General features: G+C 43.5%; 1 protein-coding gene across 3 annotated transcripts in view; it reads left to right on the plus strand.

Annotated features, from left to right (window-relative positions):
* The first annotated feature begins 3002 nt into the window (after positions 1-3002).
* Positions 3003-24608, plus strand: part of CYB5A (cytochrome b5 type A) — a 29284-nt gene continuing 7678 nt past the window's right edge. Inside the window, exons 1-2 of one of the 3 annotated variants that reach the window (XM_069468350.1) lie at positions 3003-3222; positions 23608-23736. In XM_069468350.1, coding sequence (XP_069324451.1) covers positions 3094-3222; positions 23608-23736 — 258 coding nt within the window. In that variant the 5' untranslated portion in view covers positions 3003-3093. The remainder of the gene's footprint in view (positions 3223-23607; positions 23737-24608) is intronic. The other 2 variants (XM_069468352.1, XM_069468351.1) reach the window with 2 other exon arrangements.

The raw sequence follows: 24608 nt of genomic DNA on the forward strand, positions 1-24608 counted from the left end.
GCCTGTCAGCTTTTCTCGCCAACGCTGAAGACGCCCGACTCTGGGTGCAGTGGACCCGGTGATTCCCTGAGAGGTGAGCTTCCCTGAGAGGAGAGCTGGATTGTGTGTCCTGTAGATGGTCCCACAATTTGCTCAGGCCCCAAACCTCCGCGTTAGCATTGTCTCCTCTTTGTCTCGCACCCCACATTGATCTGTCAACAAACCCATCAATCCTTCCTTCTGAGTATATCCAGAATTTAAGCGTGTCCTCTGCCTCTGATACTTTCTAACGTGGGCTGCAGTCCCATCTATCAGGCAGAAGCACGGATAAGGCTCAAGCTTAAGGATCTCTCACTTGCACAGACCCCTCCCAAGGTTCCACGCCTAATTTTGCATTTATAATTGCGTATCCTTTTTCTTCAATAGGGCTACCCCTCTTGAAGACTGAGGCCCAGGAAGGTTAAGGCCCCATAAAACCTGGTGCCATCCCTGTCCCTGGACTATTATGGTAGTCTGTAACTGGTATCCCTGATTCCAATCTCAACTTTGGGTCTTTGTGTAAAACTGGAGTCAAAGTGATCTCGTTAAAATATAAATCAAATTGTTCTCCTTCTACACTCAGAACCCTCCACTGGCTACTTTCTTTGAAGTAAAGGAAGTCAGGAGTTTGTAAATATTTGTGTTTCTTTATCTGGTTTGTCTCTAAATTTGCCTACATTTACTTCACCTTGGAGTTCCTGCCAGATAGGATGCTTCTTTACACCTGTGTTTTAGAATAAGGAAAGCTCATTGAGTCATAATAATAGTAGCACTAGCTAAAATTGATTGATTGCTTTCTATGTGCCAGGACATGTGCTAAGCGTTTTACCCTTGTTCTATTAACTTGTGTTGGAGACAAAACAGATTTTTTTCTAAGCAAGTGGCTTAGAGCAGTTAACTGCTTATAGTCATACATCGGGTAGGTCACAAAATCAGGGTTAGAATCCAGGTTACTAACACTAACATTTTTATTTTAACCATTTCTGGAGTTATTTGGAACTGGGACTAAAGTCTGAAGGTATCTTGACATTGGATTATAGAGGTTGCCATGCACTCGAGACTGGTTGCTCTACTGGAAGTCATGGGTTCAGCAATCCTAAGAATGGTTAGGGAAAGAGTATAATTTGGTACCTTAATTTTAAAAAATAGTATAGGAAATTTATAACACTAAATGCACGTATTTGATAAAAGGAAAAGTCTTAAAGTAATACTCTAAACTTCCACTTCAAGAAACTAGAAAGAAAAGGAGAAAAACCCAAAACAAGCAGAAGAAAGGAAATAAATAAAGAGCAGAAATCAATGAAATGGAAAAATAGAGTAAATCAGTGCAACAAAAAGCTGGCTTTTTAAAAAAATCTAGCAAGGTTGACAAAGCGAGAGAAGTCAAAATTATTAATTACTATCAGGAATTAAACTGAGGATATCAATACAGACCTTATAGATATAAAAAGGATAATAAAGGACTACTACAAAGAACTCCACACACATAGATTTGACAGCCTAGATGAAACAGATCAATTCCTTGAAAAGTATAAGCTATTACAGCTCACCCAGTATAAAACAGATAATTTGAATAGTCCTGTAACTCTTAAGGAATTTGGATAGTTTAAAACCTCAAAAAGAAATCTCTTGGCCCCCATTATGCTTTCACTGTAGAATTTTACCAAACTTTTAAAGAAGAGTAACACTTCTACACAGTATCTTCCAAAAAAATAGAAAAGAAGGTCCTGACTCATTTTATGAAGCTAATATTACTCTAATATAAAAACAAGACAAATACAGTATATAAAAACTACACACTAATATCTCATTCACATAGATATAAAAATTCGTAGCAAAACATAAATAATATTCAGCAATATATAAAAGGAATTATACACCGTAAGTAGGGTTTATTCCAGAGATCAAGGTAGTTCAGTATTTGAAAATCAATATATTCCATTCTATGAAAAAGCTAGAAGAAAAAATTACATGATCATATCAATGCAGAAAAGCATTGGATAAAATTCAACACCCATTTATGACAAAGAATAATTAACTGTGAAAATGTGACTACATTAAGTGAGGAGGCCCAAAAGATACTCTAACAAGGTCTATATAGTAGTTTTTTGGTCTCAATTCTTTGTCCTTGCCATTCCTCAGTATAGGGAGGGTGACTTTTACATGGGAATTTTATCTTTTGCTTTTAACAAAGAGCATGAAGGTCAAAATAATTGTCTTTTATAGGTGCTGGTTTTGAAGTGTTTTTACTTAAATAAACAGTGTGCTAGAATAGCTGAGGAATTTTGTAAAAAGAATTTAGCTTATACGCTTTTGCTTTATATGGAAAAAATAATTTCCCTGGCTTTCTTTCTCCCGTGAGGACGAGGCATTGCAAACCTCGGGCGAAGGTCAGTGAAGTTTGTTGGGAGCAGCACACTTGTGTCAGAGGGGTTAGGTTGTGAAACCGTTCTAGCGTGGATGTTGACAGTCTCCCGGTGCCGACCCTTGATGGACTTGGAGCATTACTACTTTTGTTACAAATTAACGTTGGTACTTAGGGGTGGTGAGGAAACACCCCGCGATTTCGTGCCGAGGTCGCTGCCCTAGCAAGGATAGACTTTGTTCCGGCGGCAAACCGCCCCGTTGCGCCCTTACGTGGAATCGGCTGGAGTCACCCCAGAAGCCCCCGCCCGGACCACCTCGTGCCGGCCGAGGCCCCGCCCCGCAATCCCTCCCACTGTCTTCTGCGCAGACTCAGCGAAGCCCCGTTCGGCCCTCCGCGAGCTCCCCAGCCGGAGATTGTGAAGGGCGCCTCCTGCAGCCAATCAACACCCGCGTGCTGGGTGGGGGCGCGCCAGGCCTGGAGGAGGGGGTCGATCAAAGGCCGGGCCTCTTGAGTGACAAGGATATTGGCCTATCCTCGAAGGCCTTGCTTTGTAATGCCCTCCCCCGGCCCCCCCGGCAGCGTCGGCCGCCCAGCATAGGGCGTGGTGCCCGACGCGCGGGGAATGTCCCGGGTGGCGCCCGCGGAGACGCTAACTTTCCTCCCTTGCTGTGGCTGTGTGTGCCGGGCTTGGCTCGCCGCGTGCCGAGATGGCCGAGCAGTCTGACAAGGAGGTGAAGTACTACACCCTGGAAGAGATTCAGAAGCATAACCACAGCAAAAGCACCTGGCTGATCCTGCACCACAAGGTGTACGATTTGACCAAGTTTTTGGAAGAGGTGAGTTGGTGAGGCGCGACGTCGGTCGGGGGCGCGGGGAACGTGGCCCGGTTTTGGGGGTTCCCTGGTGTGACTTGTCGTTCGCGGCTCCTCTCTTTGTGCTCCCTGAACCCCCATACCCGAGCCTGCACGCCTGAGTTTGCACACCTGGGAGCGCTCCCGAGTCAGCACCCTGAGTCTGCACACCTGGGAGCGCTCCCGACTCAGCACCCTGAGTCTGCACACCTGGGAGCGCTCCCGAGTCAATGCATCTGAGTTTGCACACCTGGGAGCGCTCCCTTGTCAGCGCACCTGAGTCTGCACAGTGCACGTGCACATCTGCGGGCGCTCGGGAGCATGGGCCGGCATCCTTGCCCCCTGAGCCACTTTGGCAGCCCACACGGTGGGTGTGCGCCTGTAGGGCAGGGGCTGGCTCGTGACACCCTGCGCAGACGTGTATAGAACACTCCCCTCCTAATCAGTGGGAAGCAGAATCGTGGCTAGAGCAGCTACTTAAGGACTTTAAATGATCCCTTTTATCCTTGAGTTTGAATAGAAGGGGTCTCCGCCTAGGACAGGGGTCCGTTCCACCAGTGTTATTCCTGAGTGACCGGTTGGAGACCACCCACCCTGAGAGCCGTGGGATCCCGCCAGAGGAGACCCTGAGCTCGGAGGTCGGGTGTGGTACTGGACCCGCTCTCCCTGTGGCACTCGCAGGCCGCCCCTGCCCACTCGTGTGTACCTAGAGGGCCTCAGTGATGGTTAGCCGCATCCAGCACTGACTTGGCGGTGAGGAACACTGAGGAGTCGAGCTTTATGGTGTGGTTTGATGAGATATGAAGGAAGCGGGGTGGCCAGAATAGTACAAAGTCTACCAGTGGGACTTGATCCTTAAGCAGCTTTGGCAGTTGTAAAATAACTTCGCTGAACTTAAAACTTTTTTTTGTTTAATAAGATTCTTTGCTTTGGATTATAATTGTGGCTGTACACTCTAAGGGGGCATTCTTAAGTTATTGCCTTTACTATCTCTGGATGTATTGTATCACTTTGGGAGAGTTTGAATCATAAATCTTTACATATACACTTTCCTCCATTCCCCTGACACCGCCCTACAATAAATGAGACTGTTTAGTGATGGGAATTATTTACATGGTGAGGACTGGGGACAAAAATAGAGGCCTGGTCTTAGCTGGATCATAATTTATATCAAAGGACTTTTGCAGAAACTTAAAACAAAACCAAAAGGTCTGTCCCAAAAAAAAAAAAAAAAGTTGGAGTTGATGAATATGGGTAAGAGATTTCACTCTTGTCCTTTGGTAGAATGCCAGAAGATAAAAGTGTTCCCTTTTAGTTAGGTAGGCGTGGTTTGTGGAGGGAGTCTATCCCCTCCCTCCTGCTGAACTACACAGCTTATTTGCCATTGTAGTTTCTTGAACTAAAAATCCTGTGTGATAACATCAAGTCTAATTGACTCTAAATAGTTACTTGCAACTGTTCCTTCCCCCTCTCTCATGGTATATGTAATTCTGGAATTTTAAGATACAGTGTGTTTTGTCTGTTTGTGTCTATAAAAAAAGAGTAGCATTTATAAAATACTAGGATATATTATAAAGCATTTGCTTTTCTTCTTTCTTTCTTTACCATTCTAATGTATACCTTCTCCTAAAACAGGGGTTTTTTTTTGACCTTGATATTGTTGACATTTTGAGCTAGGTAATTCTTCGTTATGGGGTCTGTCCTGGTCATTGTAAGATGCTGAGCAGCCTCCCTGGCCTCTACTCACTAGGTATTGGTAGCACCCCTTCCCCCAGTTGCAACAACCAAGAATGTCTCCAAATACTGCCACATGTCCGCTAGGGCACCAAGTTGCTTCTAGTTGACAATTATCATGCATAATTTTTAAGGACTTTCAGAAGGAGATAATAAGGAAGTGAAGATAATTATTAAAATTTACTTGAAACTATTTACTGCTATATTGCATTCTTATGAGGCAAGGAAGGAGGATTATGCAAAAATTTTCCAAGCAAAACTGGAAGGGATAAGAACAAGCTGTTTGGCATGTAAATTAGCTGAAAACAAATTCCTTTATTCTTTCTCAAAGGTTTTGATACCCTCTCTTTGAAAGTAGCTTGGGAGGACAGCCTCAGGAGAGGAGGCTGGAGTTTGGGAGAAACACAAGGAGTTTGGTTTGGGTCTTGTTGACTTTAAGGGGTTGGAGAGATCTTCAGGGGTCAGAACTGCCTTCTCTACTGTCTGCCAACATGTTGTTCTAGCAGATTAGAAAAACAAGGCTACCTAGCCTTTCCTGTACTGCACCAACTTTCTCAGCATCTCCTGATTCTACCTTTTGCTGACATGTTTTTCCACTTGCCATTTTTACATTTGCTTTTACTTTATGTGACCATTTCCTGCTTTATGCAGCGTCTTAGTTGTTGGCTTCCCACCCCGCAGCAAGGCCTTTGGGGTCTCTCTCTGGTTATACCCGTGGTTCTAGGATTCCCTGCAGGGGGCTTCCTGGGCCCATGAGGTTATGTCTGAAACATATCTTTTCACTCAGAGCTCTCCACCATGCTGTCAGCTCTAGATTCTTCCTATTCCGTTATTTTATGATGCCAGGGTCATTTGTCTCATACCAGCTTTGAAGACAGAACTGAGCAAGAATGTCTTTCTTCCTGCCTTGCCCTGCCCTTTTTCCTTTCTTCCATCATTTAAAGGCTCCAGAACTTCACGAAGCCGGTGCATGTTAACTAAAGAATATTCTGTCTTCCCTAATTTACCTAAATGTGAAAGTTTTTTTCCTTTTTCCTACCTCTAAAATGAACTTTCAGGCATTATAGGCTGGATCTCCATCTACTCTGAGTTTACCTATCCATATGGACAAGATTTCTCATGGCTGAGCATTTCCCTTTTCTTTCAGAATTTCCTAGATTTACGTGAGTGTCCACATTCATGTTGAGAAAACGTGTGGTGTGATGCAAGGATCCTGCTCTGCTACCAACAAGGTACAAGGCAGGAACACAGGTTAAAATTTAGTTGTTGTGCAATGTGAGCTCCGTTGTCCTGAAATAATGACTGACAAAGCCATTGTTCAGGAGGAGGGGTAGAAACCTAAGAGGGAAGACTTGCTTATTATTAATGGCAGTCTAAGTAGCAGCGGGGCTTTAGTTACCGTCTGTTACCTACGTATGGATTTTGAGCTTTATTGTCTACATATTTTGAACTCAATTTTTCTTCAATCCTGAGTTCTAGTTTTTGAATTAACCTTAGTGAAATTGAATCTTGTCACATATGATTATATTATTAGCAGAGTTTACGATTATAGAGCTTTGAGAGACAGTTATTTGAAATGAAAACTTAGACATTTGGGGCCAGAAGGAAAAAATGATTTGCATTTCCCTGTCTGTGATTTGGGCAGCATGTATTCAGTTTTTAAAAGAGCTATGGAAGGGAGAGAAGGCGATATAATAACAGTTATATAAGTTATAATCTTTGGTTCAAGTCAGTGGGTGTCTGATTTGTGAATAGATATTGCCCTGAAATTTTTATAAAGTAAAATGTCTTTGCGTGGAGTTGACCCCCTCCCTTTACATTATAAAAATGGAAACTTGTTTCTATGGAACATTTTCTAGTGTTCCTGGGATTCTGATAGTCTTATATCTGAGCCTTGGATGTTCTTTAACAGCAGTCTGCCTCACAAAAGCTGTTGGCTCCTGACTTACCTGGACTTTGGAGTCTTCAGAGTGTTCTTTATAGCAGGTTGTGGTGTAGGAACTTGGTTTTTATAATGTTCCTTGGAATGTGGCTGCCCATATCGCAGAGACCAGTGATTCTAAGCCTGGGGACTGCAGTCTTCCAGGGACCCAGGAAGGAAGTGTGGGTGTTGAAGACTCATTGTTAATTCTGGAAAACCTAGAACACTTATTTTTACCCTTGTTAGGGCCACCATATTGAGGGCTAAAATACTAAATGCCTTTGCGTTTTGCGAGGAAGTTTGATAGTATTCTGAAGCTCATACTACTGAAAGGTTGCAGTTGCCAAATGTAAAATAGGATTACTATTATTGATAGGTAAATAAGATTCAGAAAATATGAAGTCCACAGGAAGAAAATATAAAGGTATCGGGGGTGGTAACGGTGGCTTATCTTGGGTAAACAGGTGGCAAAACCACATCTTTCAAAGCCACCTGGAGAGTGTGAACCTGTGGATCTTTGATATATTTCTACTTATGTACATAATTTTTTGGTAACCTGTTTTTACTTATGAAAAGAGGTTCTAAGAGGCTACTTTGCTTTGAAACTGTAAAGAAAACACTCTAGATTAACTTTTGCTTTTTATTTATCTTTAAGGTGGATGAAAATTGTAAATAAGGACCAATATAGGCCAGTTTGGGTAAATCAAGGAATAAATAATGTGCTAAATTCTACTTACTGTGGATGTCTGTAATTTTCAAAATCCCCCTAGACTGTGGAAGACAACTCATTAGTGCCTTGTTAGTATAGTGGATTCTGAACAGCCCTGGCCCCGCTGGACGTTCATGGTGAAGTACTGGATTATGATTAGGAAAACCAGATTTGGTCTTAGACCTGTTAGGGAGGTGACCTCAGACAAATCATGTAATTCTCTAAATCTTCTCCCCTGGCCACACAGCAGGAGGTGAATGGTGGGTGGAGAATGAAGCTTCATCTGTATTTATAACTACTCCCCATCTGAGCTCTGCCTCCTGTCAGATCAGTCACTGTCTCCCATCACCCCCAGATGGGACCATCAGGTTGCAGGAAAACAAGTTCAGACCTCCCACTGATTCTGCATCATGGTGAGTCGTATGATTATTTCATTATATATTACAATGTAATAATAATAGAAATAAAGTGCACAGGAGACCATCCCCTCCCCCATCTGTGGAAAAATTGTCCCCTATGAAACCAGTCCCCGGTGCCAAAAAGATTGGGGACCACTGCTCTGAATCACTTCCTTATTCTGAAATGGGGACTCTTCTGTCACCTGCATCTACCTCAGCTCTGTGAACATGGGGAGAAATAATATATGTGAAAACACTTGGAAAAGTATGTAAGAGAAGGCATTCAAATGACTATATTTTGCTTAAATTAAAGTTTTCTTATAAATTGTTGTTTTTTGTTATGTGATAGGTCCATTTATTAGGTGGGAACACATCTCAGAAATTATAATGGTAACCAGTAAACAAAATGACTCAGAATACAAATATTCACTTGAAATACGATTTTTCAGGATTATGTGCTTTGCATAATTGGAAATCATCCCTTTTCTGGAGCTTTTAAACATACTTTATTGTTTAGGGGAAAGAATGCACGATCATTTTAAGGAATTGGATTGTGGAAAAGTGCAACGAAGAAAATCAAAGCTGCTTAGAAGTCCACTACCCAGAAGTGACCACCATGAGCAGTCTGGTGACAGCTCTAAAATAAACACACACCCTTGATCATGGTTGTGTTTTACCAAAATGGGAATACACTCGACATGCTGTTCTGTAATGTGCTCTTTCCCCTACAGAACTAGATGTTGAGTATAGCAGTCCATTTCACTAAATAATAGTTTTCCAAGCTGCCTCCTTACTATATAGATGATACTAGCATGTAACTACACCTCTCTTGCAGTTTGTTTAGTTTGCCGCCTGTGATTACCTCCTCCTGATAGACCTTTGTAAGTGGGATTCTTGGGTGAAAGGATATGCATTTTCTACAAAGTGCACTGGGGTTTGTCCCAGTGACCATTGGTGGCAAACACACCAGTGTATTTGCTTCCCAGGTCTTAGTTCTTAGTAACTGAGTAACTTGGCTGTGTTTTGCCTGCCTCCTCTCCTGAATTATTTGGATGTGTATTTTTGTCGGAAGAGGAAGTGTATGAAAAATTTTTTTTTAGTAACTTTAGCTTATAAATTCTCTTAAAAGTGCAGCTGTGGTGAGTAATACCTTGTCTATTCTATGAAAAAATGAGCGGTAGTTACTAGCACTAGTGGCTCAAGGCCATCAGAAAAGTGGCCTGTGGCAATAGCTGACTAACTGGCACTCTCCCTGCATCTTAATAAAATACGCTTCCCCCCCCCCATTACCTTTGAACTTAGTTTTCTTGGGAATGTACACTTAAGTGTATTTATTAATTGGCTACTTGTGCCTTTTACTAACACAGGAACCAGGAGAATGAGTTGAAAATTGGGTGGGGGAACCTCAACTCTTGCTGGTTGGAGAGACTCCACTCGTGCTGCCTGTTGGCTAATGACCCCTGATTAGGGAGAGAGGACGTCTCTGTGGTCGATGGCAAGAAGTTACTTTCTTACATCCGTAGAATTCAGTCCCTAGTCATGCCCACGCCCAAACGCTGGCATTGGGGAGGCTCTGGCAGAGGAGTGCACTTGGAGGGTGACACGGATAGCCTCAGTCAAGGGCCCACTTTGCCTGGCTTGCTGGGATGGCAAAACCTGTTTGAAGTGGAATAGCTTGAGCTCTTCTGTAGTTGAAGGCCTTTCGGGTTCCCGGTTGTTTCTTTCAAGGCCTGCTTTTGTTTGCTGTTGTCAGAGCTATTCATCAGGTTTTTTCAGCTGTGCACAGAATTGGCCAGGATACAAAATATATCCAGCCTGCTTTTTCCTCTCTCCATCTTCCTCAGGAAGTGTTAAGTAAATGTCCTTCATTAATCCCCTTTCCCCCGATAAAAATCCCCCGTGAGCTAGTAATAAGTGATTGCAATGGACGTTTACTAAATGTTTATTAACATTCATTATTTACTAGATATCATGCAAAGTGCTTTTCACACATGAAACCTTCGAGTTTGTACTTTTTATCTTCACAACAACCCTCTGAGGTCTGTGGTGATGGGATCCTCCTTTTTAAAGGTAAGACAAGGTGGCTTAGGGAGATTCAGCAACTTGCTCAACAAGTCACATGGCCAGTAAGGTGCAAAGCTTACTGGTGCAAAGTGTGGATTTCAGTCCAAGCTGAGGGGCTCTGCAGCCCGGTCACTGCTGGCTCTGTCACTAAGGCATGGCACCCAAGGAGTGTTGAAGGTAACTAGGATAATAGCTTTAAAAGAAGAAAGTCACCCATTGGTACAGAGCTGCTATTATTTGCTGGAGGTTTTTTGCCCCCATTGGGGAGTTATCTGTAGGATATGGGGAGAAGGCAAAGGGAATTTGTGATGCAAAGATCTGAACAAAAACAAAACTCTTGTCGGGCAAATGGGCAAAAATGTGCCTTTCTTTCCATCTGTTATGTTGTTTTACTATGCTGCCTTCTAGAAGGTGAAGGAAACTGATAGCCATTCCAGTTTCTCAAAGAGGAGTTTTTAAAGAGTCGGAGGCAATCTTCAAGGAGTCAGTTCATTCCTGACCCAGACAATGCTCTCCACCTGGCATGGTTTTAAGAATCCATGTGGTTTGGGTTAGGGAAGAAGTTTACATGTACGTTAGGCATGTGTGAGGAGGTGAAATATTGTTTTGGAAATGCCTTTTAAATAACTGTCCTGGGAGGGGTTGTTCTAAAGAGAGATCTGAGGAGGTCCCTGCTCTGATAAATCCCTCAGTGGGTCCTGCCAGACTCCTGCCTGCTCCTTCCCTCCCCCTTCAGGCTGCCTTCTTTTCCATATCCCACTCCTGGTGGCCTGTCACACCAGTGCCGGAGTCCTTAGAACCTCCCTCCCCTCCATGCTTAGAGCAGATAAAGCTGGTGGTGTTTCATGGGTAGTTTTATGAGTTTTCAGCTTGAGTAATATGTGCTATTATTACAGTAAAGAATGTCATTTCTAGAAGAAAAAACTTTGTGGAAACAGATTGTCATTTCTCTGCTTAATTCCTTTCAGTGGGTTCCTGTTGCATTTAAAATAAAATCCTATCTCTTTGCCCTGGTTTAGAAAGTTCCGTGTGATCCGCCCCTGTCTAGCTCTCCCACCTTGCTTGGTAACACTATCCCCCCAAAGCCCACGCCTATGCCTGGGCACACTGACCTTCTTTTTGTTCAAACCAGCCAAGCTTGTTTCTGCCTTAAAACTTTTATTTTGGTTTCCCCTCTGCCTGCCTCTGCTTGGTCTGGTCTAGCTCAGCCTCTCTTCTCCAGAGAGGAGAGTTTTCTGTCATACCGTCCTGTGTGGCATCTCTGCTGTCAGTTAGAGCAATCCAGATCTGACGTTCCTCTCACATGTGTGCCACTGTCTGTCTCACCTGCCCGCCTCCCTGCTGTGCGCGCTGTGCACAGTAGGTGTGGTTGATAGTCCTCCCCTGGGTAGAAGAGGAGAGTCCTGTGGAGGGACACAGACACAACCCCGTGCTTTGTCACTGTCTTATTTCTTTTTTTTTTCCTTCCCCTCCCCCGCCCCCCCCACAAATGGCACATACTAGTGTGATCTCTTCTTACTCTACAGGTATTTGCCTGGAGAAAATCTAGGTTGTAACATAGTCTTAGAGCATGGAACACAAAATGGCATTGAGGGAGGTGCCTATGAAGTCAAGAGAAAGAAAGAGGAGAATTAAGGTGAGGGTGGCACTTTAGATGCATTTTCCTGTCCCATCCAGTACCTCCCTGTTCTGTTCCCTCCTCCGCACCCAAAGACATTTCTCTAGCCAGTCACCATTCTCTCAGCCATGCCCATGGGATCGTTCTCACCAGTATTCAAGTGTGCTGCTTTTTCCCCTCTCCTATAACACACACACTTGCGACCTCCCTTGACTCGCCTTCCTGCTCCAGAGAACCCTCTGAGTAGTGGTTAACCTGCTGTCTTCAATCTGTCTCCTCCATTCTCTTTTAAACCACAGCAGTTTACCAAAGCTGCATTTGTCAGGGTCCCCGTGAAGTCACTTGTCTGTTGTCAGTTCTCCTGCTCAATGGACCAGCAGAATGTGACCACAGGGACAGTCACCTCTCTTGGAAATGCCCTTTTTACTTGGTGTCCAGGATGCTGCTATCTCCTGGTTTCCTCTGACCTCAGAGTTAGAGGGCCCCGGGGCCGAGGAGTTCCACTCTCCTTTGGACGTCTCACCCAGTGGCCTGGCTTCAAATCTGCTGTGAATCCTGTATTGTCATATCTGGGCTAAAAAACTCTCTCCTGAACGTTGGGTTCTCGGATCCCACAGGCTATTGCATGTCTCCACTTAGGTGTCTGATGGGCTTCTGAAACCTAACGTGTGAAAAGCTGAACTGACTTTTCATCCAGAACCTCTCCAACCTCATCATTCCCCTTGGCTGATGGCAGTTCCATCCATCTAGTTGCTCAGGCCAAAAACCTGGGGATCCTCCAAGACACCAGGCGGTCACACCTGCATTCAGTCCACCAGAACATCCTGTTGGCTCAAGTTGCATGATGTCAGAATCTGACCAATTTCTGCCATCTCTACTGCTCCCCCTGGTCTGAGCCACCGTCATCTCTCGCCTGGTCTTCCAGCCCCTGACAATATATTCTCACCACAGTAGAGTGACATTTTAAAATGTGAGTCAGATCTGATCACTATATTCTCTTTAAACCCTTCAGTGGCTAATTTCATGGCCCAATTTTAAGACATAGGGTAGAGCTGCAGTAGTCAGGAGAGTGTGGTTCGGACAGAGAGACACACATAGATAGATCAGTTCAGTGGAGTAGAGAACCCAGACATAGAGACACACAAATATTTCCAACTGACTTTGACAAAGGTGGAAAAGCCATTTGATGGAGGAAGCAATCTGCCTTTTCAGCAATGGTTCTGGAACAATTGAACACCAGCAGCCAAAAAATATAAACCTTGACTTAAACTTCACACCTTATATAAAAATTAACTCAGAATGGATCATAGATCTAAATATAAAATGTAAAACTTTTTGAAGAGACTTAAGATTAGGCAAAGAATTTTTAGATCTGATAGTGAAAGTATGATTCATTTTAAGTTCTTGGCACTGGAAGGTTTTTGCCCCCAGATACCTGCACGGCTCACTCCTTCACCTCTTACGAGTATTTACTAAATGTCACCTCAGTGAGGCATATCCTAACCACTGTATGTAAACCTGGAAGTCTCCCTGGGCCCCTCTGCATTCCTGAGCCTTATCACCTGGCTCAATTTTTTTTTTCCTATAGCACATATCATCTTATACCATATAGTTATTCATTATGTTTTTGTTTATTGGTCTCCTTCCACTCCATGCTCCACAAATGCAGGGATTTTTCTGTTTTATTCACTGATCTATCCCAGTTCCTAGAACAATGTTGGTGCCAAGAAAGGACTCGATAGGTCTTGATTGATTGAATGAATGAAAGACTAAGTTTATAATTAAAAAATGTTAAAAAATTGATGCAGAATGGCTATTGGGCTAGGTTGAATAATTTCCTATTTGTTTTATTTTTGCCTTGTCCCACCTGCATGTTTCAACTCTATTATTCTGAACACTAGACATAAAAGGAAAAAGAGGCCCAATTATCTGGTATTGAGGGGGAAAGAAAAGGTAGGGAATGGTGTCACTGTCAGTCTTCCTCTCCTTCCACCTTTGGTCTCAAGGTTGGCTGTTCTGTCATCTCATCACTTGGCCATTCCAACTCCAGACAGATCGTCAATAGACGCACCTCTCAGGTCCTAACTCATCTGCCACTGGGCCCCTGGGTTTGGTGGCTTTGCTTATTCCTATGAGGCCGTTGGATTGACTGGGCCGCAGAGCGTGAGATGCACTCTGGCAGCTCCGGTAAGTGCTGGGGGTGGGGAGGCCAGAGTGTCCCCGCTCTTGTTCCTCCCCAGCAGACCTGACTCTTCCCTCCGTCCCAATGTCTTCATGTCCCATTTGGGGGCTTATGTGCTCTCCAGAGTTCAGAAATAGTTACGTCTCCAATTGGCTCACCTGCTTTATTTTAGCGAGACTAGTTTGGTAATAGTAGAATTTAAACTATTGGTCAGGGCATAGTGACCAAATACATACAAAATTACCTTTGGTTCATGGTAGATTTTGAACAAGCATTTACTATTTCAATTCTAAAAATAAAGAAGAATTTTGCTTTTCTTTTTCAAGGAGAGAAAATCACAACAGCCTTCTGTAGGGTAATGGCCAGGTCCCAGGCTGACATCTGCAAGACCTGTCTGCCCTCATTCTAATGGAGCTTTAAGAATTATCTCATGTAGAAATGTTTATTATTATTATAATGATATTTCTACTAACTCTTGTCATTTGGTTATGTGGCTTAGTAGAATCTAGCTTGTTGATTAAATCCAGAGAAAGCTCTTGAAGATGAAGGGGGCCCTTTGGGCTGTGGTGCGGGAATTGGCCTTCAGCAGTTGACACGGCCCAGCCACTGTGCCAGGTACATAAATGGGGATGGGGAAGAAAGGAAACTAAATTGATGTTACTTGGCCATCTCTTACGTGCCAGACATTCTGAGTAATTATGTCATTTAATCCAGCAGGTGGGTGGCCGCCAGATAGACTGTGCCTGAGGGCCACAAAGAAGCATCTCGAGGTAGATCTGAGGCGCAGATCTCGGGAAAGTGACTTTCTTCTGAGTATACACAGCGGTCTCAGGACTGGTGTGGAGTCTGCCTGCCTGATTTCACTCCCCGGGGCCTCCCCAGACTGACTCTGTCACCTTGGGCTTCAGCTTCCTCATCTGTAAAGGGGAGGTGGCCACGGTAATGGCTACCTCCTAGGCTGGTTGTGAGCTTTGGAAGGGTCCACACACCATACTCTGAACACTTCCCAAATTCCCCCTAGACTTTTTCCCCAGCTGCTAGGGTGGAAATGTGAGATATGGAAAGCTAGAAGGTAACAGAAGATGCAGAGTTTTTCTGGGCTGTGAAATGCAGAGCTCTTCAACAAAAACTCGGGTGCTCTTCCTGTCTAGTCTCTTCAGGTCAGTTTCCCACGGGAGGTTGAGCCTCAGCTGCCCCACGTCTGGTCACCCACATACGCTCCTGTGTTTACAGCTGCTCGCGGCTCTGCCACACCCTTGTGTTCCTCTCAAGGCCTGTGTGGTGTCTGTGACCTTGGCTTGGAACCCAAAACTTGCTCAGAGTCCAAGCATAGCCTCCTGAATGACTCTCCCTGGTCTGTTCTCTGCCTCCCGGGAGAGTGGTTCCCCTCATGCTTTGTGCGGTGGCTCTTGCATCGGTACTTACTACGGTTAGCTGCTTGTGTGTCTGTTTCCTTATTAGGCTATAACTTTTGTGGGGGGTGCATGGCTTTTCCATCTTGGTAGCAACAGTGCTTGCTTGCCTTTCCGCAGATGTTTGAGTCGGGCAGTGGCACCCATCAGCCAGTGGGTGAATGCAGAGTTGGTTTCCATCCCGTGCCCGTCAGAGTGGAGTGGGGAGAGGTAATTGGGATGATGCTTGTGAGGATTCCGTGGGAGGGTTTGTATGGAGTCTGTGCTACACGCAGATGTTAGCACCTCCACGGGTACGGGATGGAGAACAGAGGTCTGATGAGCTCAAACCAACTTTGAGGCCATAACTCTTTGCTGTCTTAGAGAAACAGTATCCAGAAATGATAGCAAATCTTTGGTTAGGCTCTCTTGTTATTTTATTCTGTTAATAAATCTTGCATAAATTGTTCTCTCTCCAAACTCTTCTGGATTTTCATTTTTGGCTTAACTATTGCAGATAAGCTCTTTAAATATATTTTTTTGCCTAGTCATTGTTTGTGAACAATGTGTTTGCCTCACCTTTTTTGGCAGTGTTAAGTGTTTGGAATGAAAGATCCTGTTTAAAACTCCAGAATTGGTGGACTTTGGTCCATGTAGCATTACGTTTAGGTTAAAAGGGGTTTTTTTTTTTTTTTTTTTTTTTTTGTGGTGGTGGCGGTGGTTTGTTTTTTGCTGGGTTATGCAAACCTTTAGAGGGCATGACTTTGACCTGGTGCATACTGCAATATGGTAATGTAGTTCTGCATACCCTGTTGGGTGGTTTGTTTGTTTAATAGGCATAACTTTGTCTTGTGGAGCCCTGACATAGGTATCTCTGTGTCCCTGTGGTTCTTAATTGGTGAGGCCCAGGAAGGCAGGGCAAGTGACAGATTTTCTTGAAGTTTAGAAGAGATGAGAGATTTTTTTCCCCAAAATTCTCAAAAGGGAAATTTATGAGGAAGGTTTATTTTTTAAGACATCTTTTGTATATTTTAAGTCACTTTGTCCAGAAATATAAAAATTTTGTGTAAACCTGGCTCTGTTCCTGCCTCCTTTGTGAGCTGGCAGGGTAGTACTGGCCTTCATTTCTCTTGGTCCGATTTCTCCATCTGTAAATTTGGGATGTTGGGTCCCTGAAGGTCCTTTTAAACTCTTAAACATTTGGGATTCTGACCTTCAGCCTATCGTTTTGCGTGGAGATCTCCAGCTCAGTTACGTGCTGTTGATGCTGGGTTCAGGCTGGGGTGGGGGACAGTCAGACTTGGGCAGAGGAGCTGTTTATGATGAAGGCTGGTGGCGCGGCGGGTCAGGGGGTGCTGTGGCGCAGGGCGCATCCAGCGCATCCGTCATGCCCGTCTCTTCAGCTTGTGCATCTTCACGGGCCTGCTCCACGGCCCACATCCTGCTACTCTGTGCGGGCCTAGAGTGTTCCTTACAGCCTCTACTTTTCCAGACTCATGCTCTGTCGAGTCAGCAATACAGATGGCCCCTTAATATTTCTCTAATTGTTTGACATTTGTCAAGACAGTTGCCCTGACTTGGTTTTAAGTTTCTTGAGGCTTGGCACTATGTTTATTCATTTTTTTTTTTTTTTATGGTTCATGCATTTTAGTACAGTGCCTACAGGTCATATTTCTTGACTAAATGATAGATGCAGTAGTGAGGATTAGGCTCAGAAGAACCCCAAATAACTGGCTACTAATCCTGTTTGCTGCCGGGACACATGATAGCTGTGCCCCGTCTTACTTCTCGGCCAGCCCTGGGGGTGGCCCTCGTCCTTGTGCTGAGGGGCACATCCCTATTCCAGGCAGCGGATGAAGGAGGGATGAAGAAAGGGCAGCAGGGGCACACCACACTAAAGGGAAGAATCTGGAAGGTTCTTACATTCTATTAGCCAGAGTTTAGGCACATGGGATAACCCAGCTGCAAAGGAGGCTGATAAATACCTCTAGTATCTTCATTTACTGGCCGGTCCCCGCTGAAAGTTTAAGTGTTAGAGAGAAAGCGATGTTGGAGTAGTTAGTGAGCAGTCTTCCCCCCCACCTGATCTGGTCGTGCACCTGAGGGCGCTCCCTGGGCCTCCCCCTCTGTTGAGAAATCCAAGAGGCATTTGATTTGGCTGCAGAAATTCGCCATTGTGGGTTTTTGAGTGGGGCACAAGAAATGGTCAGCAGTATTTGAGGATGAGTGTTCCAGCAGCAGTCCGTAAGAGGGATGAGAGCGGGTGAGGGAGGTGGTGGCTGCACCTGTGAACTGGAGAGAAGCCCTCCCTGGTCTCGCAAGAGTGTGAGGCTTCCCTGTCTCATAGAAAGACCATCTAACCTTTGAGATTTTTATAACTTGCTTTTCCATAGCCACTAAAACGTAAGAATTCTGGGGTTAAGGATAACACTAAACAAAAATATTATTCTGTATCAAGCCTATGGCAGTCTCATTGTCACATATTATTTGTGTTAAAGAGGAATATAGCTGGCAAAGATAATTCCAAAATATTTATACTCATGTTTATTTTCTGGGTAGATTATCGAAGGAGTTGTAAATTGGTTATAGCAGGAATGAAGAATGGGCCTGCAGATTGTTTTCACCCAGTAATCAGTTCTGAATAAGTAATAGTTGCAGACTGCATATTTGAGTTGAGTGACTTCAACTTTACTAGCAATGTTTTCTTTCTCCTTAAGGAATTTGCCTTCATGTTAAGAATTACTTAATTGAAATCCTCTGTATCAAGAAGCATCTCAATGTATTTTATCTTGCCAATTTTTATAGATCCATTTTCAGTGTGCACTGTTGAAAACGGATTTTTTTGCAGTTTCAAAAATCCTGTGTACTGTGGAATCTCTAATCATTTATTCCTTTATTTAGCATTTCTCTTTGACCTCATTCTAAAAAGGATTTGAGGCATCACTCATTATGTATATTGTATAATTCTTCTTGACATGCAGTCATCCCAAGATCATGTCTTTGTTATACTTATTCTATAGCTCACATGTGATAAAAGCATCGTGCCCTTATAAGGCACCTTCTGCTATTTGTACTCTGATACTCATTTTTTTCCTGTGTATGGGAAATGGCCTCCCTGTTTTTCATTTGAAAGAAGTTGCATGTTGTATGCTCTGTCCCTCTTGCTCCTTGTAACTACTGAAGTAGAGAGTACCTGGGAGCTAGAGATTGAGGTGCAGGTGAGCAAGGCCTTCCAGGGACTGGCTTTGCCACGCGAACGGTCCTGGGTGTGCCATCTGTGGGGCATGCCAGCATCACCCATAGGTTTAGAATAAAGTTCTTTTTCTAATGACCAGAGTATAAACTGTCAAGCTGCATGCTGCTAAATAGACCACATGTCTTCCCAGGGAGGTTCTTATAACCTGGGTCCAGATGAAGCCTATCACATGGTCTCTGAGGGTGGCTGTGAGTGCAGGTCTGACCCTGGGAACCTTGGCCTCTCTCCTGAGGGAAGCAGGAGCAGGTGAATTCTACCTGCACTGAGTGTTTTTCAGATTAAAGCAAATTCTTACCACTAGGGTATATTTGGAAAGAGGTGAGTGGGTGGTGGGGTCTTGGCTAGACCAGCTTTGTAGGTGAAGGGCGACATGTTGGTCATCAGTTTTAAGAGTGCTGATTTTTCACAGCAGGTAACTCAACAGTGTATGCCTGAAAATGCTGGCTTGGTGCTATTAATTAAAGATGAAATGAGAATCTGAGCTTGTTTCTTTTAGTGTTGTCCAAGGGACTGTAAGCAGTGCTTAATTCATTATGGATATTTGGTGCCCAGTGAACAATAATTTATCAAGTTTGTAAAACAGTATTTTCTTCCTTTTCAAGCTCTTTTGTTTCTTGGGAAGCCAGGGCTCTACCTTTTAGATCATTGAGTACCGTATGGCCCAGTGGGTGCCATGAGTTGGGACGACCAGCCCTGGGCTCAGAGCTGTCTCACCTTCACTGTCAGTCATTCAGCACGTGCGGGTTCTTCTGTTGCCCATCCTCCCGACCGACGGGACCTGTCGTTTCCTTGAATTTATTGAAACCATTTAACGCTTCATTTTCGGCCTTATGTGTATTCCCCTCATTTTCATATGTATGTATTTGGTGAACCCTTGACTTTAATAAATCCTCAAATTTACAAGGACAGTTACAATTGTAGTTCTCACATTAGTATAGAAATTATAACTGAAAAGGTTAAGACACTACTTCAGACTTGTAGTGATTGTAAAACAAGGACTAAGGCCATATAACTTAATTTTTATTAAATTAATAAAATGAACTACTCTGTATTATGCAAGCCTTCATTGCATTGCCATTATACAGGTAAGAACTTTTTCACTTTACCTCTTCATGCCTTAGGGTTGACAAAATGGTAAAACAGGTCTGGCTTGATGCTAAAACTTGCTACCTAATTACAGGAAAGTCATTTGGTCCTTGGCCATCGTCAACATTAATGTTGGCCTCTCCGTGGGTGAGTCAGTTGACAAAAGCTTTTTCTGACCAGTTCAGTGGCTCGTGCTTGTAATCCCAGAACTTTGGGAGGCCGAGGCAGGAGGATGGCTTGAGAACAGACTGGGCAACATAGTGAGATCTACAAAAAATTTAAAAAATTAGCCAGGCATGGTGGTGCCAGGCATGGCAACAGAGTGAGACTCTGTCTCTGGGGTGGGCGTGGGAAGAGCCTTTTCTGCCAACTCAGTTTGATTTGTGCTTAAGTCTTGCTCTGGAGATGCTTTGTACGGCATGGTGACTGTAGTTAATAATACTGCGTGGCATACTTGAAAATCATTCTAAAGATTGGGTTATGTTTTAAGATCAAATTTTGTCACCTTCCCTGATTACATCCTTGCAATGGCTTCTGATTGCTCACAGGACAGAGATGAAAATCCTTGCAGAGGCCAGAAGCACTGCGTGGCCTCCCACCACCACCCCCCAACCCCCACCTGGCCCTTTCTCCTTCCTCTGGTCCGTCATTAACTCCAGCACCAGGGTCCCTCCTGACTGAGATGGGTGACATTCGACATTCACAGTACTGTGCTCTTTCAGAACATTTACTTTCACTTGCAGTTGTGTAGTCATGGGTTATTCATATTCGATCCGTGTTAGTCTGTGAACTCCCTGAGGGCAGGACCTGGGGCATCTTTGGTCACTAGTGCGTCCGGCACAATTTGGTATCTGGCACGTGGAGACACTCGGGGTGTATTTGTTGAGTGAATTAACTTTAGTACATAATAGTGGAAATTGATATCTTCCTCTGGAAAAATGGAAGACTTTATGTTAGAGGGGCTGCTCTGGTGGAAATAGCTTTGTGTTTCCATAACCACAATTTGTCCCCCACCGCCCCACCCATGTCCTCTCTCCACCTTTCTCCCTGTCTTTGGGCCCCACAGCTGGTCTCTGCCACCGTGTGTGTGGTGGGCTGGGTGGGGCTGTGGCGAGCCAGGCATCATGGAGGATTCCACCGTGAAGTTCAAAGTGGAACCAGAGCTTCTGTTTGGCTCACACTCTGGGAGAATTTAACCTCTTTTGTTACCTGTAATCTTGCCCATGTGTGATTATACGTTTTGTTCTTTTCCTTAAATCTTTCAGTAAATTATGAGATAATTTCATTCACCTATTTTTCTACCACTTTCCTTTTCAAAGCCTTGCCTTTTCTTTGGACCACTCCCAAAGTCTGTAACCTACCTAAAAGATAGGACACAAATTGCTGTCATCCGCCTACCTTGGAGAATAACCACGATGGCACAAACACCAGCATTCCCAGTTTTTCTTTGTCACTTAAGAGTGCTGACGGCAAGGAAGAGCATTTTCCAAATGGGACCTGTGCCTATGAAAACTGCACGTATTTGCTAACGAGTGAGAAGAGCGACAAGATGAATTGCTGGGTTTCAGTACTTCATGATTTAGACTCGAGTCACGTGGCAAGGTGTCTCTTTCCATCATGAATATATTTCAAGGAAAATACTAGATATTACAAAAAGCCAGTCTTGTACCTTTTACTGTCTTACCAAGACTTGAGTTATTTTGTTCTGAAATACTAATTTTTAGGCTTTGATTTTCTTACTAATTGTTAAAACAAAACTTAAGAGTGAAAATATTTTAGTGTCAATTAGTTTGTCCATTTTTTCTTAGGTTTTTTTTGTCTACTTTAAAAATTTTTATTAGTTGTCAATGAAACCAGTAATAATCGAAGGTATGTCGCTCTTTTCCTTTTTCCATAGAAAATTGCCTCACAGTGGTTTAGGCAAGGTATAAATCAGAGATAGGCAAATAGATTGATGCATTTATCTGTGTTGTTTCCGTTCTTGGTCAGAAATTAAGGTGAGGAGTGGCCCTTTTGCCCTTCTGCTTTATGAAATAGAATGTTTACTTTCTCCATTTTAGCACTTTAAAGATCAGAATTCTGTATTTAAAAACTTGTCTAATTTTACGAGTCCTTATCAAGGGCCAAGTCTATGTTTTTAACCTTATTTGAAATTGCCGTTTGAAGATAAGCTGTAATTGGAAAATGACCCGAGGTTTGTCTGCACTTGCATATCATTAACAGGTATCAAAAGTTAAGGAAGCTCGTGAGTCAGGCCATCTGCACATAAGGAACAGCAGTATGTGAATTTACATAATTTGTGGGTGCTTTGTTGTGTCATTTTATATCTCCCACCTGTGGCTTCTCCTCATTGCCCAACAATAAACAGACTGTTCCAGAATGAACAAAACCATGTTTTCACTGCCACAGCCTTGGAGATGAATGCAGAAGCTTCAGCCTGGCTTTTGGGTAGCCGGTCTCCTGCCTGTACCTCTAGTCTGCATCTCATGCTTGTTTAAAGTGGCCTTCTAATAAACTACTTGTCCCCAATAGAAAACATTTAGATAAATTGGGGAATGCCTATACAATGTAACATGTAGCCATTTAAACAGTCAAATTGAGAAAAGATACTTAGTGACATTGGAAAATGTTTAATAAAAATGCTGGATAATATTTATTGAGCATATATTATGTGCCAGACACATATATTAACACATTTAATCTTCACAAACTATATAAGTACCATTATTTCCCCAAGTTCACCTGGTGAGTGGCAACCACTAGCACCATGTATTATCTGCTTTTTATTTAATAAAACAATGTGTAAGATAATCAAGTTTTCTTTCAAAAATTATTCATATATGTAGCAGATTTCTTTAACACTAGATATGTTTAAACAAAGAGGAGAAACAGGTTTCCAAACAGAATAATCACTGACCTTTGTGCAACGTTATGTGCCTTTATATCTTCCATTATTGGGAGAAATGCAGAACTGACTAGAATCAGCTGTGCAAGGAAGACTGGTTTCGTTCAGTGGTTGGATGCTTACAGGTGCTTTGCTCGTGGTCAGGATTGATTTGATCTAAGAGAATACTCAAACTCCATTTAAGAAGTTTGTTTTGTCCCCCCTACAGAAGTATGTATTTAGGATGCTTTAACCAAGCTGTTCTTTTTCCTTTTCTGAGAATTTCTCTTGCCTGAGAATCTCTGTATCATCCCCTGTGTCCAGTGATGGGCCCCACTCATCAATCACCTTAAAGGAAAAAAATCCCCCCTCCCTGCATCCAGACGTCCCTTGTTTTAGTAATTAGAGCAGCTAAAAGCACTGAAATGCTTTCTTACACAAGAGACTCTCCCGCTTCCCCTGTGGAATTGAGCTCCGTGGTTCCCGGTCAGTACTGCATCCTGACTGCGGCGTCTTGAGCAAGTCTCACCTGCTGTTGTTCTTTTTTTTTTCCCCCTGCTAGAAAGCACGTTCTGCAAAGGCAGGGACTGATGGGTCTGTCTGACAGGCGGTCTGTCCGACAGGCGCTGCTCCCAGTCCAGTGCAGGCGCACAGTGCTTTCCAGAGGGAAGTGCCAGGCGACCTCGCCGCCTATGAATTGTCACCTCAGGCAGTGGCCACTCTTGAGTCCCACGTAGACTGGAGAAGTGAAAAGTGGTGTCAGGTGTAAGATTCAAGAAAAAATAGATTGGGAACAGATTACGAGAGCGACTTTGAGAGCTTTATGAAAGAGCAGAGTGGACATTACCAGAGGATGGAAGATAGCCACCTAGTGCTCTCGCTGAGCCATGTGCATGTCACGGGAAGCACCCTCTGCCATCAGGCGAAGGTGCCGCTGCACGTCCACAAAGGACATTGAGCATAAAGGAGTGGGGTGTTTTATTAACAATCCACATTATGAACAAGATACAGTCACCCATTGTCATCTGTGACTTATGGAGTAGCCTGTTTGATTAAATAAACTGAACATTTTCTTTTAACTCATTTGCTTGAAAAAATATTTATCTTTTATTCTATCCTTTGAACAGCATCCTGGTGGGGAAGAAGTCTTAAGGGAACAAGCTGGAGGTGACGCTACTGAAAACTTTGAGGATGTCGGGCACTCTACGGATGCTCGGGAATTGTCCAAAACATACATCATCGGGGAGCTTCATCCAGTAAGTACTTTTGGGGAGTACTTTGTTCTTATTTCTCTTCAAGGCTATCGGCTTATCTTACCCAAGCATGTAGGTTTGCATGCTTTGCAAATTTAAAAAGGAGTAAAGTAAAAACACCTCCTCCTTATTTTAGAACACCATTTTTGTCATAAATAAATTGACCAAAAATTTCTTTCCATTTCACTGGCTGTATTTTTTACTGGCACTTTGAGTTGGAACCCTCTACCTAAGGCCACGTGCTGGGGAACGATTCTCAGTCTTAGAAATTCTGTGGGGCAGCAAATTTTAAAAGGTGGGAGTGTCAATCCAGTATAGTTTTCTTTCCCTTTTTCTTTTTTGACCAAAATATTTTTCTTAGGAAACCCCCCTTCTCCTTTCTGAGGATATTTTAAATCTAAAAAATGATTTAAAAAATTTGAAAACTAAGCGACGTTAAATGAATCAGCTCTGCCTTATCTAAAACTAGCACATTGTGTTCGTTCTGCTCACTTTTCCCCAGACCTTCGAGGATGCAGCCTTGATACCAATCCATTGACTGATTTTTGGAAAAAACTGACCTAACTTAGCATTCATATAAACACAGGGGTGTGATGTGAATTTAGGCCCTGCTGTGACAGTTTTTAATGGCCATGTTAAACGTTACTAGTCTGTCAACCTAAGTTGTCAGGAATACAGCTGAAAACTTGGAAAGAAGTTTCTGAGTCCCCTGAGCATCTGGAAGTGCCTCCCGGCTGTGCATTAAGCCCCCCAGCACCTGCTCCTCCCTGCCCACCCAGCTCCTGGCAGCAGGAGCAGGCTACCGGGAGGGATCGGGGTACCAATACAAACTGCCTTTTTTCTCATGAGAAAAATAATGCAGGCAAATAGCCTCG

Source organism: Eulemur rufifrons, chromosome 5 (assembly GCF_041146395.1).
Source record: "Eulemur rufifrons isolate Redbay chromosome 5, OSU_ERuf_1, whole genome shotgun sequence".
NCBI classification, from domain to species: Eukaryota; Metazoa; Chordata; class Mammalia; order Primates; family Lemuridae; genus Eulemur; species Eulemur rufifrons.